This window comes from Biomphalaria glabrata, chromosome 4 (assembly GCF_947242115.1).
Source record: "Biomphalaria glabrata chromosome 4, xgBioGlab47.1, whole genome shotgun sequence".
Taxonomy (NCBI): Eukaryota; Metazoa; Mollusca; class Gastropoda; family Planorbidae; genus Biomphalaria; species Biomphalaria glabrata.
In genome coordinates, this window is record NC_074714.1 from 16,894,691 (window position 1) to 16,913,714 (window position 19,024).

The 19,024-nt window shown below is 33.8% G+C and overlaps 1 protein-coding gene across 3 annotated transcripts in view; it reads left to right on the top strand.

Annotated features, from left to right (window-relative positions):
* Positions 1–5,142: 5,142 nt before the first annotated feature.
* Positions 5,143–19,024, top strand: part of LOC106080098 (ataxin-10-like) — a 75,898-nt gene continuing 62,016 nt past the window's right edge. For 2 of the 3 annotated variants that reach the window (XM_056026639.1, XM_056026640.1), the window contains exons 1-4: positions 5,143–5,368; positions 6,872–7,225; positions 8,409–8,579; positions 10,668–10,745. In XM_056026639.1, the coding sequence (XP_055882614.1) occupies positions 5,250–5,368; positions 6,872–7,225; positions 8,409–8,579; positions 10,668–10,745 (722 nt within the window). In that variant the 5' untranslated portion in view covers positions 5,143–5,249. The remainder of the gene's footprint in view (positions 5,369–6,871; positions 7,226–8,408; positions 8,580–10,667; positions 10,746–19,024) is intronic. The other variant, XM_056026641.1, reaches the window with a different exon arrangement.

The window sequence follows — 19,024 nt, forward strand, 5'->3', positions numbered from 1 at the left end:
CTTTATTGTATGTAAGGATTAGACTTATAATGGTTTATACGTCTTAGTCCCAAACGTTTACATTTGAAAAGATTAACTACTAGCAAGTGTACACGCTAGTGCTCGTGTTTGTTTCAAAGATAACAAAAGTAATAAATCTACACAATAAGCCAAAGCTTTTTAATATAAATATAAGTCTTTCAGCCTGGTAGCAAACTGATTAAAATATTTTACGGCCTTCACAACGAGTTCATCGATATTGGTCTATTGATTGGATCATTGAGAGTAAAATAACAAGGTTACAAAGACAGTTTGGTGGAAACACAAGCTCAAAATCGGCCCCCGAAGTGGTCCACCCAGGCAGGTAAAAAGGCAGATTTCACTATTTTCAGAAAGATTATCAGAATGAAATTCTATCAAAGGCAAATGACAGAGAAGAATTGGGAAAGTAGGTTGACAGATCTTGTATGGTGACCCAACGGTCCAGCAGACCAAGGTATAGGTGAAAGTAAATGTGAGGTTTAATATATATCCGGCCTAATTAATGTCATATAATGATTTTCTAATTGATATTATTGTTCTGTAAATGGTCAATCAAAAATTCAAATTATTCAAAGCCTCACGAAAAAAACAAAACAAAACAAAAAAATTTTCGTAAAAAAAAAAATAATCCCCTTGCTTTAGTTTTGTGTAGGCGGTGCTCTGCTGCAGTTCACGTAATAATATAAAAGAACTACTTATTAATTGTTGTTTTAATTATGTTCCACTTATATGCATACTAAATAGATTTTTTCTCTTTAAAAATAAAAGTGAAAAATTTTTGTGTAAATGTAGTCGTTCGTATAACAGAACATACTTAACTTAGCAATACAATTGTTTAAAAAAATTTTTGACAAAATCTAAAACCGTGTGCATAAATGATTTGAAATATGGTAAATTGTCTTCTCCCTTACTAAATAGCCTCCCGTGTTTGTTACTATCAATATTGAATAGTTGCAAAAATTGTGTATTTTTATGAAAAAAAAAAATTGCTTACATAATTAATTTTGAAAATTACATTTTGTCGCTTTCAGAAAAGATAAAAGTAGCCGTTGCATCAGAACTTGAATTGTCTAAAATATGATGATGTCGGATTTTTAATATCTTTTCTAGTTTACGAGACCTAAGCGGGACGGACTGACAGACGGACCACACAAAGCTAATAACGTCTTTTCCTTTTTCGGGAGCCGCTAAAAAAATTACCCAATTTTATTATTTTATTTTTTTTTTGGTTGTATAAAATAAATATATATGCTCTAATAGATGAGAAATTAATTAATATTAATTATCTGCGTCACTACTCAAGAGACAATTGATGTAGGTAAAACTTCAAAATGTCGTAAGTAGCTCCAAGTAAAAAATAGGCTTATTTCAAAGGTTGGCCTTAGAAAATAATAGACCCTAAATTGATATGTTGTCACTTAAGCTCGTCTGAGGTCTCTGCAGATTAGTTAAGACATTTATTAAACATCTGGGTAAAGTGCTGATAGCGTATTCAAAATTTTAAGATGATTATATTTTGAAAAATTACAACGATCAAACCAAAGTTTTCTGGCCAATTAACAAATACTTTTTTCTCAAATATAAAGCATAAATGAACTGTTAAATTTCTCGGAAAATCGTAAGAGCCCTTTTTGAAATCTGTGTTCAGGTTCTACCCAGTGTCCTGAGCTCATGAAAATGGCTCTAACGATTTCCTTAGAAATTTGACAAGTTGTGTATATCTAACAAATCGGCTACAGAGAAATCTCTGGTTTAACCATTATGATTTTTCGGAATATAATAATGTGGAGATTAAATTAGGTCTGGAGTTCAAGACATTCTATATCTTGAACACACAAATCAGCGGGTATTCACGCATGTATTCATGATTAAAGATTTAAATAAATTAAAGGACCTTCATTTCACGCACTGTCTTCTAAGTCTATGTTTAGGGCCTATAGGCCTATTAAAGAAATTTTTATATGCTCGAATAGATTTTAAAAAAAAACTTTTCTATTTTTTTTAAAATCTATCATTCGTTATTAAGAAAATAAATCGATTTTACAAAAGATGGTCAGCTGTATAAAGGAGGAATCGCCTTTAAAAAAAATTAACAACTTTTTGCTGTTAGTTTTTTAATCTTTTCAATGTAAAGAATTTGTTTTGGGTAAGTTATACACCCTTGTGTTTTGGTTTAGTTCAGCCTTTTATTGTTAAACTTATAGGACTACGAAAGGTCTTAAAATGAATACATATTTAATCTAGGCCCCCTATGTAAAAACGACTAATCAACCACAACTATTGGTTTCATCGCTTCAAGGTTTCAATAAGACTTTTAGTTGAAGACTTTGACTTGCGTAAATTGTCGAGCTTTACACTTATTGAGACATCTTCCAAACTGGCCGACTTTGCAGTTGAAGTCATCTTGACATTTATGAGTGGTACCTGGACACTTCAACGTCTCTGCCTTTATGCTAGGCCTTGGGCGATCGGCCAGCTTAATGTCACACCTGGACAGAAGGCTATTTTGTTTTCGAAGTCCTTATATCCTATTTAAAGATAATAATAAACATAATTTTAATGAACGCTTGAGTAAAGACATTCAATCTTTCCCCACCCTCTTTTTATATGTAGATCTAGTTTAAATGTTTGTTTTTTTACTTTTTATATTCTTATCTTATCTTATATAATACAGACGTTACTTCAAAAAAGAAGATGATTACGTCCTACGCGTCATGCATTCAGTCATGCATATTAACCAATGACTTAAATTCTGCCAAGTCACTGGTTTTCCTGGCTAGCTCAGGCAACCCATTCCATGCTCTAATAGCACTAGGGAAGAAGGAGTATTTGTACAACCTTGTCCTAGCATATGGGATTAGGGATGTGTCTTTATCTTTGTGTCTTTCTGAGTATTTTATTAAATTTTGTTTTTGTATTTGAAGATTATGGTTCAGTGTTTTATGTATAATTGCTACTTTACTTTTGAGTCTTCTGTCCTGATAGGCTTTCTAAATTTAGTGATTTTACTAAAGGTGTTACTCATCTAGTCAAATGTCAATGTTCGTTTGTTATGAATCAAACTGCTCTATTTTTTGTCTGTTCCAGTTTCTTAATGTTTTCTTGAGTTGAGGTGTCCCAAACAGAGGATGCATATTCTATTATTGGCCTAACCAAGGTTAAATAACATTTTAGTTGTATGTTCTTATTTGATTTATATAAATTTCTTTTAATAAACCCTAATGCTTTGTTTGATTTTTTGATAGCTTCATGCAATAAAAAAAACAACATAAAAGCAATCTTGATTGCATATCATTGGAGAAAGATATAATGGTAAGTTTTTTATGCAAATTTGTGAAAAACAAAATCTGAATTGAACAGTTGTAGACCGTGTAATGGACTGGTAGGCCTACTAGATCAAATTATTAACAGCACAAATTATGAAACGATTTCTTCTTTATTTGTTATATTTATATGTACTTTATTATACAGCATTTATAAGCAGTATAAAAGTTAAGTATTCATATCTATTTCAGCTATAGCCTATATAAGTATTACATTATTTTCACTAGTGTTTTTTTTTTAATCTCTAAGAATGAAGATCATGCAATTTTTCATAATTCGGAAATCCGAATGCAATAGATATATAGTAAAGTCACTATTGCGGAACAGTTTGCTGCTACTTTTAGTTTTGATTTTTTTGCACCGTAATTGTTAGACCTCTGGAAAAACTAAAAGTACCTAGGCGTTGCCCATCCATTTCCCGATCAAATGGACACATTGTTTAGTTTTTCAACACATATTTAAATTTTAAAATTCAACTCGACTGAGATATGGTCAGTCACAATTACGGAACCGGATTTTTTAAGAAGTCACAATTGCGGAACACGGTAAAAATGTCGGAACAAAGCCTATATAAAGTCTTATATAATACTTGAACTCCTTATTCTTTACATTTAAAAAAAAAATTAAAGCTAAAGACACACATTAGATCTAAGACTCACATTTTAGATTCTTTACCTCTTCTTTAATTGTAATTGACGTCACACTACTCTGATTTTCCTTACAAGGTTTATTTTCCACATTCTTTTTTGTTATATTAATATTATATAGGTCTATATGATATTTGATATTATGATTTGTCTACTTTTTTCTGGACGTCTGGTAATCATAAATTCTATATTATATCTAATATTATTACTAAATGTTTTTAAATTTATGTATACTAATGCAAACTCATATTTAAATTCCGAAAATCCAAATCACTATGTAAATATTAAGCTAAATGCGCAGGTCAAATGAAAACATCTATAGTGCCCCACAATTGTGACTATCTTTAAAAAGGTAAAACCTGGGTAAACACCTCCCAATTTTTTAAAAATTGAATCCCAGAAATGCCGTTATGAAATTACGTTTTTTCACATCTATTTATAAACCGAAAATTAGGTGTATCATGCAGGTGATGGGTCATTCTCATTTTTAAAAAGCCTAAAGCCTTGACCTATGCGGTTCTCCTGGTACGTGAAAAATAATGGACGATTCCACACCTGTCAACTTTAACCTGGAGTCAAAATTAATTTTCTGCTGTTAAAGGAAAACCTGTATATTGAAAATGTAGAGAAATGGACCATGCGCAGTACCGTTAGAGTAGTTTAGCAGAAAATTTCAAAATAAAGTAGATTTTAAGTAATTTCGAAGAGCTGTTCCGCAAACATGCCTGTTCCGCAATAGTGGCTCTAATCTACATGTTTTCAAGTTACATGAATTTACTTCCTTCTGCCAGTCTATATTTATTTATGTCTATGTGTACTACATAAAAAGGGAATTAAAAGTATACTACATTGTAAAATTGAAAATTATTACACTGGTTAAGTCCCCTACAATTAAACATTTTAAAATATTTTAATCCTGCTTTCAACAAAATTAATCTACATAATAAATGCGAGCACTTAAAAATATTTACAAAAGAATTTTAGATTTAAATTTCAAAATTTCTTTACTTGTAGAAATAAATAGATTTATTAAAAATTGCATTATAAGGTTATTAATACATATGGAATGTAGAAGACATAAAAGGCGAAATTTTTATTTCATTCGTGCACGGGACAAATCTAAATATTTCACATTCGAATTCGGTGCATTCTTTTGTAAACAAACCAGCAAAGGGAAGCAAGAGGAGCATACTGTAGCATAGCAGTCTTGTTTTGAAACTGCACACATTGAATGATTGATACAGAGAGACAGAGAGGATGGATGAAATAGATCTACTATCATTAGCGGAAAGTATAGCGCGATCTTGTAATTTAAATGATTGGGACAAAGCCAAACAACTCCTCAAGAAAATAATCACAGATGAAAGCGGTCTAAAGTAAGTTATTAGTTTTAAAAGTCTTGACTCCTGTTAATAATTAATTGTTATACTTAAATGAATTAATTATACTAATCTATACACTACTGTCACTACTATACACGTAACAGTGTATTACTAGATCTAGATCTAGTATTAGTATACTACGGAGTACAGTGCACACTATTATTATTATTAGTAATAATAGTATTATGACTATACTAGTTACTAGTATACTTATACTAGTATACTACACGTAACACTACTAATACTATTCTAGTTCTAGACTCTAGTTATAGAAATAATTATAATTATATTTATTTAATTATTATGTTCTAGATCTAGAATCCAAGATTAAGAATGAATATCTAGATCTGGAGTTGGATCTAGTCTAGACTCTAGCTAGACCTAGTCACTCTAATTAACTCTAATAACTCTAGTCTAGATCTAGATATCCAGATCTAGACTCAATCTAGAGTCTAGAAAAGTAGTAAGTAGTAGTAAGTCTAGTCTAGTACCAACTAGTCTAGATCTAGTATTTTCCTACTAGATATTCTAAGATATTATGATATCATATAGTTCATATGAATATAGATCTACATCGATGCATGTACTCATGATGTAGATATAGGTCTATGTATTTGTAAAATGTGATGGGAGCGGGTAGGGTTTGAACCCGGGACCATCGATGAATTTGAACGACAGTCCAGCGTGCAAACCGCACGACCAGGCCACGACCACGACCAAGTAAAACCTGTGGCTGTTAGTTGCTATTCTCATGAGTCATACTTGGTGAAATTCACATATAGGCCTTAGGCCTACACAAAAATCTTTGGTTATAAAAATAAATTTCAACAAAATGGACCTCATTCACCAATCATAAATAAACACATTTAGCCACGTCATAATATTGATAAAACAATGAAAAATATGTATCCGTGACAGCCTTTATGGATTACATTGTTTGTATAGAAGATATAGAGAATCATGTGGCTAAATGTTGTTTGTTTACGATTGGTGAATGAGGTCCATTTTGCTAAAAAAGCTTACCCCAAAAGTAGATCTACATCTATAGACTGTCAGAATTACCACATTAGTCACAAATGGCCTATGTAAGGAGATAATGAATGATTAACTTCAAAAATGGTTTTTGAATGGAGAATCTCTGTTTTCCACTGTATCTAGTTCTATATAGAGTCTACTGTTGGGTGGACTTATAGGTTAAAGATCTCAAAATTAAACAACCCAGTAAAGGAGGTTAGTTGATATGCTGGCCACAATGCACCCTCATGAACAATGGTCTACAGAAATAGATCACCTTTACATCATCTGCCCTAGATCGCTAGGTCTGGAAGGGGAACTTTACTTACTAGATCTATATACTGTGTAGATCTATTACACTCTTTTTTTTTCTATCTAGTATTGATTGATTATTAAGTCACTATTACAGTAGATCTAGATCATAGATCTGTAAAATCCAAAATATGAATACTTAATATTTTTTTTTTTAAACTTGTTTTACAGAAATGTAAGCCAAGGATTATTTCTACAATGTATGAATGAAATTCTTAAAAACCTCAGTGAAAAAATCAACCACAGTGATGACAATATATTACAACCTGTTCAGGAGTGTGCAGCAGAATGCTTTCGATGTTTGCGACAGGCATGTGCTCTCAATTCCCAAATCCAGAGTGGCCTTTCTTCTTTTATGGATATTTTAGAAAATACAAAAATTATTACAGAAAAAATAATTTCAGTTGATGCACAAAAAGACTCAGAGAATGTTTTAAAATGTGCCATTCAATTTCTTGGGAATGCTTGTGTATCCAATGCAACAAATCAGAAAGCTATATGGGAACTATTCATAAATCAATTCAGGTCAGTTAATAGTGAAAATGTGTGTTCCTTGTTTAGTTAAAACCTAATATCTGAAGTTTAGTTGGCTTGCCTTGATTTGTTTGTAGCATCTGATGCAGTTGTATGTTGGAAAACTCTTGTACTGACTACAGTAAAACTCTCTCAAACTCATAAGGACTTTTATATTTATGACATGGTGATGAAGGTTATCCAAAATTGAAAGATCTATCAGTTATTCACAATCTCTTTTTGGTTTAAATTTTTATATTAAATGAAATTTTGTGTTCAGTATTTAAATCTACAAATAAATAACCTCCACACATCCACTATAGACACTGCTTCCAACCATGACAAAATGTCAGGCATATCTTTTTAGAATGTTCCAATTTATTCCACCAGATACAAACCCTATCATCTCAACAACACAACATGACCATTTCTCCTTATAAAGTGGTTTAAATATTTTGTAAAGTGTGGTGGGTCCATCATATATATATATATTACAGGTGTATTGAGATGATTCATTACATTCTGTGATGAACTACTGTGTGTTTAGTTGCATGTACAATACAAAACGTACCTCCAGTTATAACATTTATCTAGTTGAAAAAAAAGTGTTAATTTAAAATAATCAAAGAGTTATATTTTTAGAAATGTAGTGAAGCTTCAAGGCCTAGTTCCCAACTCAATATTGTACTTTGTAACTATATAAACATAGCCTAACATTGTCAAGTCACGTTTGTATGTCCTTCTTCGTGTCTATGAACATGATGCCACTTTCAATTACTAAGTACTACTTTTTAAAAAGTACAATAGTGAGACAATTGAAACAAGCTGAAAAGAACAACTCGCTACTTTTCCACTGCACAAGCTTCAACAACTCAATAACAAACAAAAAAACTTGTTTACAAAAAGATAGTTCTAGATAACATGATGTCTATCACCCAATTTTTTTGAGACAAATGTTCACCCTAAAACTTTACTAAAAGTAAAAAAAAAATAACATCACTAGCATAAGCTCAAGTGATCACTACAAAATTCTGATATTCTCTGATAACTGGTATGGATGACTCATCGTGTCACTCCATATTGACACAATATTTTACAGAAGTTATCACTTGAACTTCTTCAGAAAAAAAAGCACTTTAAAACTTTTTATAAAACTGCCTCACTGTGGTCTTATTTCATTTTACTTTGGTTTTAGGTCATTTCTTCATCATGCTGATAGTAAAGTCTGTGATTACACGTGCATGTTAGTTCATACATGTTTGACAACTGTTGCCAAAATTGACCAGTGCCTATTAAACAATGCTTCAGCGCAAGACATTGTTCTTACTTGTATTGAAGCCACTGCACAAAAAGATATAGAATGGGGGTAAGCATTTGTTATTTGAGGTTAATGTTGATTGATTTCAATATTAATATTCTTTTTAAATTTAATCTTTTTTTTTTTCTTTTTAATGACTTGAAGCAATACTAATACTCCTTAATTGCTTTGTTTTTACTTGTTTGGTAAAGAACCAACCAAAACTAATGACTTTAAAAGTTGTCAACAGATTTTATTTCAATTATTATCCAAGGTTGGAGGCTGAGTGATAATCTTGGTGAAAACTGGGAGTTTTAATATTGGGATCTTTGGGCGCCTCTGTGTCCACCTAGCTTTAATGGGCGCCTCTGTGTTCACCTAGATTTAATGGGTGCCTGATGTTAGTCGGAGAAAAGTAAAGGCGGTTGGTTGTAGTGTTGGCCACATGACACCCTCATTAACCTTTGGCCACAGAAACAGATGATCTTTAAATCATCTGCCGTATAGACCACGAGGTCTGAAAGGGGAACTTTACTTTTTTTTTTTTTATTAATTATTGAAGATTGAATTCATATTTATATATCGGAAGCTTAAAAAATAAACGGCCAATTGAATTAGCTCTTTTGTTAAGATTTAATTTAGTCTTTACTTAGCATATTTTCTTAAAGGAGAGACCCAAGCCCAAGAAAGACCAACAAAAGGGCAGGAATCTTGCATTTCTATAAAACTAATGTTTAATGTTAATTTACAATGAATTCAATGTCTTCAATGCCCTATTATCAGTATCATCACAGAGCTCCACAGACTTTTTTTTGTAGTAATATTATGAGTAAAGTCTTACGCCCATTTCCTTAAAACCTTGTTCCCTGAACTCATTTGTTTGTGGCCTTGTCACTTAGACATTGTTGAATTAGGTCATACCTGTATGTTGAGATCTGTCTCTGCTTAATTAAACTAGCAGCTGGAATGCTCCTGTCAGTTTATTTACAGTAAGCTTAGCTATATTTAATTCAGATTACTCTAGTGTTGGGTCAGCGTGGACACATATTTGAGGAATACCTTCTTTTTGTAATGTTTAAGTTGTCTGCCCTTTGTTATTATATTTTTTAAATTTACCAATGCCCTAATACTAGGTAAAGAAAAATTACTACTAGTATCTTGAGTTCAACTCCTATTGTATCTAACTTGTCTTGAGCTTTTTCAATTGACACTTTTTTTTTCTTTTTTTTTTTAAATGATTCATAAGTTATATCATATTTTAACAAAAAAAAACACAATATTATAATGTAAATAGTTATTCAAATAAACAATGGAAGAAACAATCTCCTATTCTTGGACACTGGGGGAAATCCTTTACTTTGGCCAAGAGCCTCAAGGACGCTTGATTGGACTCCTTATTAAATACGTCTAAAGAAGCATTGTTGTGGAATGTGTGTTTCCTAAGGAAGAGAGTATAATTGTTAGGTATAGAGAGAGAACATTCATTTAATGTTGGTCTTGTACAATGAGCCACACTGTCCTTGTGTTAAGTTTGCCAGATGACTCCAGAATGCCAGACTGTAAAGATGTGTTTTGATAATGAGTTATTATTTTGTTCAAAATATGTATTTTTTTCTTTCATCTCAAGTTGAATTTTTCGATATTGTATTTAAAGTTATATATAGTTTTGTTCACAAAGTAGTTATTCAAGTTTTATAAGTTAAAATATTATATGCCTACAGTGGTTTTGTTCTCTACAAGCCGTTTAGTGCTCTAAGTCAACAACAAGTATAATGGTTCTATGCTGAAAATTTTCTATACCTAGTGTGTGCATTGTTTAAGAGTGTGTTTGTACATGTAATGGAGTCAATGTTTGCCTCTTGATTTTATTTGTATTTAAAAATTATCTTTTAAATTGTGTAACTTTTGCGTATGATCCGAACCGGTAGGTCCTATGGCCAACAGAAACCGATAACATTTACTTTGTATTCTCTGAGGATTGTATGGTCTGAAAGGGGAACTTAACTTTTTTTTTTAGTTTCAACTTGCTTGTTGTTTTCTGATGCAACCATTATTATTTTTTATTTTCTATTACCACTTTGACACACAATTTGCTTTATATTAATATTGATATTGTTTCCTTGTCTATTGTTTCACTTTTAAAAAAATGTATTTCAGATTGTATGTTTTAGAGGACATGCTGAAGAATGATTTATTTCTCCCAAAGCTGTATTGGAAAATGGGACATAAAGAAAGGTATGCCCAAATTTGAGATTTAAAAAACAAATGTCTTGACAATGATTATTTGTGGAGAAATAGACACAGGGGGAGGGCTTGGACAATGTCATGTAGAGAATGTACGGTCTGCTACATGACTGTCCTAGTTATTGACTTTTTTTATAGTTCTTTATATTTTTTTTTTTTTTTTTTTTTTCTAGTTTTTTTTTTTTTTGTCTTGTAAATATTTTGTAGAAAACTCTTATGTACTTTAAAAAAAATGGAATTCAATTTTTCTTTTTTACTTTGGTGTTGTTAGGTCTAGATTTTAGACCTCTTTTTATTTATATTATTGAAACTTAATTTTTAGACTTTTTTTTTTTTTTTTGTATGCGTCAGATTAGAATCTTTGTTTTCTTTGTTATGGTTATCTCCCATTTAGTGGCACATTTACTACATTATGTTTACTTTGTTCTGTGTCTGTACCTGCTCAGAAGTCCTTCCTGTATTGTGACTTTTAGATCACTACAGTTAATTAACATTTCTTCCTAGTGGTCTTTCAGTTTGTTCTTTTTGTTCTTTCATCATTTTGGTGACAAAGCAAAAAAAAAAAAAAAATATCCTCCTTTTGTATTATTTTTTTTTTCACCTTCATTGCTCTCCCCTGACTATATGGATTGTTTTTCCCTGCCTGTACTGAAAGTCAAATTATAGAGTCCAGAATTATAGAGTTCACGGAGACAATTTTAATGTCAATCAGTCAGTGGTTCACACATTTTGATGAATGGCTCACTCGTGGGAGAGGGGGGGGGGAGGTAATCATTTCTTACCAGAGTCACTTCTGGAAAAAAACAATGGGAAGGGTGACATGGAGAGAAAAGAAAATCCTGCACTGATGAGTATTAGATCTATGTCTCCTCTGACACACAAACTTGATGGACTATGACTGGAATGTGCTTAATAAGTTATCTACCGCCACTAGGAGAGATTGAATCTGACTTTTGCACCGGGTTGAACCATGGAATGGTATTTGGTTCCTCTTGGCCTTGGTTTGTATTGTTTCACAGTCACTCAGTAGCAACTGTTACAGTTTACTTTACCTGTGTGTGGGAGGGACCAAGTAGTGAGTAGGTGAGTGATGAGGGTGTGTAAAAAGATACAGTGTGTGCACTTTTGTGTCTATGCTCCAATGGGAAGCCTGAATGAACTGCGACGTGACCCCCTTCGTCAGCACACGTGAGATTGAGGTGTTAGCAGCTCTGAGAAATAGATCTAGATAGAAACGAATGAAAGGAAAATAATCATTAAATATGCACACACATATTAACCCTAGGTTATAGACACTTTACGTTATTTAAAATCTGCAACAATACAATAGAAGTCCGTTATCAATATGAACAAGAAAAACATTAAAAAGACTTTAAAAAAGACTATACCTCCATTATACAGCTTAATCTAAAATATACATATATATATATATATATATATATATATATATATATATATATAAAAGAAAATCTTTGCCCAAGCCGGGGATATCGAACTCTTTTCAGCACCGTCAGCTGAATGTCCCAAAGACCTACGGTTGGCTTTAGGTAGGCCCTATTATTATTTATTGATGCTTTCATTATACAGACATCTAGAGCTACCTAAACTTCTTATTTAGAACTCTTAAGATCTAATCTAGATCCAATCTATATTAGATTGCATAAAAATATAACCGAAGCTTAGGTAATCTGTCAATAAACTGAAAGCAACATTAAATTTAATAAACAACTCAGTTATCGATACACTTACGGCGGACTGACGGACGCCGTTTTTTTTTATAGCCAAATTTAATATATTTTTTTTTTTTTACTTGAAAAAATTGTGACGATCAAACTATGTTTTCTCGGTGCGGCCAACGAGCTCTAGTATTTCTTTTCTCAGCGATATACAACAACCATACATTTTCTAGGAAAACCGTTTGAGCCTTTTTCGTTCAGGTTCCACCCTAGCCCAGGTTCCATATAGTTCTTACTTTAGAGGTATTTTATTTAGAAGTCACTGTTGTGAATGCTTTTGAGTTTGTGAGTTTAGTTTGTGTGTGTATAACTGACCCACTAGGACCGCCTACAAGTTTGTGTTGTCCTAATGTTATCACCCATTTCCTTTTTAATTTACAATCGAAAACTTCACTCATGAGCCACCAGACCTTTTGAAAGGACTCATGTGTTTAAACCAAGATGTTAGCTTCTAAAATCTGAAGAGTTTATTCTTGAAAAGACGAGTTGGATTCTTTCTCTTGTTTCTCGCGTTAGAAGTGACACAATGAGTGCACAAGACAGCATGGTGCTTTCAGTGTCATTTGTCTTCCTGTCTGGCAGTCTTCAATGGAACCTGGTCAGCCCATTGTATTGAACAAACTCGTCAGTCGCCACGTAAACAGATCGTTTCAGATGTGGAACCGTAATGAGTCCATTAGTGTGGGCTTAATGACCTTGCGGTCTTGTGGTTAGTGTTTCATATCTGGTTCAACATTTCTATTGTTCTCAGTCTTCTGTTGACATTTCTTTTCTTTATTTCAAATGTTGATTTTAGTTCCCATGCTGCTATTCAGAGAAAAGAAAAAAATAATGTTAATACTTATTCTTGTAAATAAAGGCAACATTTAGTCTCATATTATTTTTTCTCTTCTTTTTAAAAAAAAAACTTGATTAGGTTAAAAAAAAAGGGGGGGGGGTAAAAGAAGTCTATGGTGTTGGCAAATCGAATTATTGTGCAAAAGTTTTAATTTGATACGAGAATAGGTGTTGGAGAAATAACGTGTACAAAATGACAGAGTGAGTTGATATAAGCTTTGTAAAAATAGTTTTTTTTCATTCTAACACTGTACGTACAATTTTAGCTTCGCTTATCATTCTTCATTATAGTTAACACACAAAACACACACACAAACACATCACGATATCAAACTATTGTCTATTGTTATTTAGTATACCTGGGTTTGTTCCCTTGCACGGACTTTTCATGTAAATAAAATGTGAAACGGAGTTAATCCTGACTGAACTAGGACCTGTCTGACATCTTGACGTTTACAATGACATCTCACGAAGAGAGGATCCCAATAGCTGTGGTTGCATATTGGCGCCAACACAAGAGTTTCTTGTTTTACTAACTTGGTCTTGATAGAGGTCCTCTTGTCCTTTTGTAGGCTTCCTCAGTGCTGTCCAGCTATTCAAATGAGTGTCCTCATTTAAAACTAATGATGTTCTATTTGAAAGGCTTATAAATTATTTTGTTTTTGCAAAGCTTATATCAACTTTCTCTGTCTGTCAGGTAAAAAGTGTGTACACATTATTCTCCCTCACCCATTCACGAATCAAGCTGAAACTTCGCACAATTATTCATTGACATAGACAAGACATGAATCAATAAAAAAAAAGTAACCGATTAGACAATTATTTACTGGTACTATATTATTTTGTTCAATAGCAACAAGGGAAACTTATACTTCAGTATTCACAGATATGGCTAAATTTGTTGGGTTTAATACCCTTGAATAATTATTAACGCTATTTCTCCCCACGCATTCTTCGATCAAGTTGATACTTTAAACAATTATTTATCTACCTAACAAAACATGAATCAATAAACAAAAATACTCAATTAGTCAATTATTTTTTGGCAATTAATTATTTTGTTTCATATCAAATAAGGGAAATAGCTTGTACATTATCGGTAGATTTTTTTTAAAGCATATTTATATATATCTAATTCTCTTCATGGCCCAACCATGTGGGGCACCACGATAAAGTCATGAAAAGATAACTCTTTTATTTCTGCAAGTCGGACTAGAGTTACCCCACGTAACTTTCGCAGTGACAGAGAGCGAGGCTCAGAAAAAAAAAAGAGGGGAGTGGGAGAACAAGTACTCTTTCTCTTTGTACATTCTACATTTGACTACATTTATGTGTGTATTTTTTACACACGTCAATATCTGGTGTCATTAAAATAGTTGCATGTTTTTTCTGTAGTTTTGTTTTGATTTTGCCCCCCTTCGTATTTCCCTTCGCTTCCTTACCATGGCCACGGCTTCACATTTATATCGTGGAGTCCACACGTCTTTCAATGTAGTCCAAATTCTTGCATCAGTCAACTGTTTATTTCTATCAGTCGCATATTTCTGGAAAAATGTAATCGACGAAACTGTTTCTCTTAAATTTCACAAGATGGCTGTAAGCTTTGTTTGCGAACATTGGGATAACTATGGCGACGCCCTGTCCGTTGTTCTTATTCACGGAAGCACAGTCATACACTCTGCTCGACACTACGCTGCCTACAGGAATACTTCCGGCGTTTATGGTGGCGAGGCTGAAATTGTGGCGATGTCTTAAATACTTTCGTGTCAAACTATTGGGCGAATATTGCAACATACCAATCTCCAAATTTCAAAACTACTTAAATACACACTATATAATACCAAAAGTATAGCGCATCAATTGAAATATAAACTGCCTTGACCTAATGAAATTTTAGCTTGTATGTGGTCTGTGGTAGTTGATTCAGCTGAATCTTAAATAAATACACCTTAGTAAGTGGGGGATGACGTAGTTTCCTCTTTGTGCTGGCACTTTTTATCTCGTAGGCTATTGTAGGCCAAGACACCTAGACACGTGGTTCAGCAATCGTCGTAGATTTGTGTAACGGAAGCATGGGTGTAGCCAGGGGGGGGGGTTGGGGTTCAACCCCCCCCCTCCGAAATGAAATCCCCCCCCCCCTGGGGGGGGATCGGAATTTAGTGAATGATTTTTCGCTTTGATTTTGTTTATTTAAGGTGAGATTTTAATACTAAACCATCACTTGCCCCAGCACAACCAATGGGGTTTTGATTTTAAAACCCCCTACCAATGGGGTTTTGATTTTAAAACCCCCTACCAGGGGGGTTCGAGTTTAAAAACCCCTACCAGGAGTTTTGAGTTTAAAACCCCCTACTAGGGGTTTTGAGTTTTAAACCGCTTACTTGGGGTTTTTGCAGTTAACTCCCCCTCTTCTATAAAACAAAAAAAAATGCAAACGAAAATCCCCTAATTCCAAGAGCACAGTTAAGGGAGATTTTGATTTTAAAACCCCCTCCAAAATTTACGATAAACCCCCTCTTCAATATAAAAAAACAACTAATTAGGCACTCAAAATGTTATGAGCGTAGCTAAATGGGTTTTGACATAGTTTTGAGTTTAAACCCCACTTCAGCGGGGTTTGAAGGTAAAAAATACCTCTTTAATAAAAAAACAAAGCAAATTATACACTCAAAATGTTATGAGTGTAGTCAAAGGGGTTTTAAGTTTAAACTCCCCCCCCCCAGTGGAGTTTGAAGCTAAAAAGTAGGCCTACCTTTTCAATATAAATAAAAGCAAATTACCCACTCTAAAATCTATGAGCGCAGCCAAAGGGGTTTTGTGTTTAAACCCCCCGCTAGGGGGGTTTGAGGCTAAAAAATACATCTTCAGTGTAAGAAAAAAGCAAATTACGAACTCAAAATGCTATGAGCGTTGCCAAAAGAATTTGAGTTTAAACCCCCTTCAGAGGGGTTTAATGCTAAAAAATAGCTCTTCAATATAAAAAATAAAAGCAAATTACACACTAAAATTATTTGAGCGTAGCCAATCCGATCGGGGGTTTTGAGTTTAAACCCCTCTTCTACAGATGGAGTTCGTTTAAAACCCCTCCAGATGGTTTTGAGTTTAAGATCCCCCTACAGAGCATTTTGAGTTGGAAAACCCCCAACAGATGATTTTGACGATAAAACTTCTCTTTTCGATATAAAATCTAAAGCAAACTACAGTCACTTAATTCCAAGAGCGTATTCAAGAGAGGTTACACATTTTTACCAGTGGCAGGGCTCCCTTAATAAACTGCAGTGAATAGTCATCTGCGTCTGCCGAAATTGAAAAACACTAAATGTGGCTCAACAAAGATGGCTAAGACAGATTTTAGGAGTCACTTATAGAGATCGGGTTTAAATCAAGGAAATCCTATGCCGAACTGGGAGTCGACCCTTTAGTAAGATTGTGAGAGAGCGACGCATGAGGTTTGCGGGACATGTTCTCCGACAAAATGAATTACGCATAAGAAGAATTGCAATGATATCCTAGTACAACTTGACGCCACTTATTCATTGAGGTCCTCATGACAGGTGGGAAGAGGCTTCAGACATTACCAGGGACAGATTTTTATGGAAACGGCTTGACGGCAAATGCTCCGAAATGCGCAGGAGGGTCTAAGTCAGTAAGAATAGCACATTAGGTTTTTGAAATAAAACTTTTTAATAACAGGAAAATGCACTGTAGATACCTCAGAACATGCATTTTGTTGGCTTTCAAGACCAGAAATAGTGCTTGGCGGCGGGGCTTCGCCCCGCGCTAATGGAGCTCCTAGCGCTCCCCCAGACCCCATTGCTAGTAATGGCTGGGAATCTACAATTTTATGGAAACAGCTTGACAGCAAATGCGCCAAACGTCGCGGGAGGGTCTAAGTCAGTAAGAATAGCACATAGGTATTTGAAATAAAACTTTTTAATAGCAGGAAAATGCACTGTAGATACCTCAGAACATGCATTTTGTTGGCTTTCAAGACCAGAACAATTTTTTCACTAACTCATGTAAGAACCTATTCTAGGGCACAATAAACGTCTTCCGAAAAAATGAAGGGTCAGAATGCACTAAAGATTATGTACACACACACACATAAATACATATAAAAAAAATTTCGCGGGTGGGGGGGGGTAAAAAAAATCCCCCCCCAACCCCCCCCCCCCGAAAAAAAATCCTGGCTACGCCCATGAACGGAAGCCATACTAGTTGATAATATAACAAACTATTCACAACACAAATCTACCACATCTTGTTTCTCGAACTCCTGTATTTAAAAAAAAATGTCTACTATGAGTGTAGTAGGTTGATGTGAATTAGACATGGTGTGAATGCATGATTAAAAAAAAAAGAAGAAGAATGGTAGGAAAAGAGATTAACATATCTTGGAGATATTTATTTTTATAATGAGGTATTAATTAGTAAATTAGAGTAATGAACGTACAAGACAGTACTTGTCATTTGTATCGCAAATAATAAAATACGTATGTTTAGTTCCATTTATTATTTTGAACGTCAGCTAGATATTGATTATATATTATATAGATAATACCTGTTTAATTGTCAGACACGTTTTCTGTCCATGTCGGTCAATTATTGATTAGTTGTAAACATTTTGTTCTCTAAATGAGCTCCCCCCCCCCTGTGTTGGACACAACTGGGAAGTTAATCCTTCGCTTCCACCTTTTCTCTGTCTTGTATTACTGTCTGCTTGTCTGCCATTCATTTCCTAATAAAAAAACAACCTTTGCATCATTTTGATGACCTGATGGAAACCAGGAGATGCTCTATAGAGAGACTTAGTTATAGATGAACTTTCAGACCAAATATCCCAAATCTGAGACAGTTTTCATTATAAAGTGAGCTTACGTGGAAATAAAAGGTAGTTGAGAGATGAATATAATGTTTGATCCCCTCGAAAAGAAAATGGGGGGGGGGGGGGCATCATTGTTCTCTCTCTCATGCCTTGTTTAAATCATCTGTTAATTAATTGCTGTGATGATCTCATGTCATAGAAGTGAATCTCTTTTTTTGATAGTGCTTTTGGAATGAGAATGTCTTAGGCTCTTGGCCAACACATTTTCGAAAGTTATTTCCAGTCGACCTATTGAGTCTTGCTCAATCTTTTGTGTAGATGCAAAAACACCTTAACTAACTAAACTACTCTGCATAGTGAAAATGTATATTTATAAAATGTGTTTTACAGACTACACATACGATAAAGTAAAATCTCGCTTGAGTCTTCTGTAGCACTATTCATCCATTATTATCGAAGGTCCACGAAAGTAATAAAACTCCTTTAGTACTTGACTATTTTGTATTCCTTTGCAGGTTATATTGATAGTATTTTATTTCTGTATTTTCATATTAACGTCTTCCTATTGGACTCAATGACTTAGTTAACCCACCCACTCATGCTGAACTGTGTAGAACCTTGCCCAATGTTTGTTCCATTGTAATGTTGGCCTATTGCTCAATCCGCTTCTCTTGAGTCACTAAGGAGACTTCCTCGCTCTCTTACCCAGGAGTTGTGGACCCTTGTATTCTCCAGAGTTATTGTTCGTTATTTAATTTCATCTGTCCACGCCCACCTGCTCCCCGCCCTCCAATTTTCACAGCCCTTCACTCCTGGACAAAGATCTATCTCAATTATGCTTGTGTATTGGCTAATTCTAGCTTGTGTGTTTA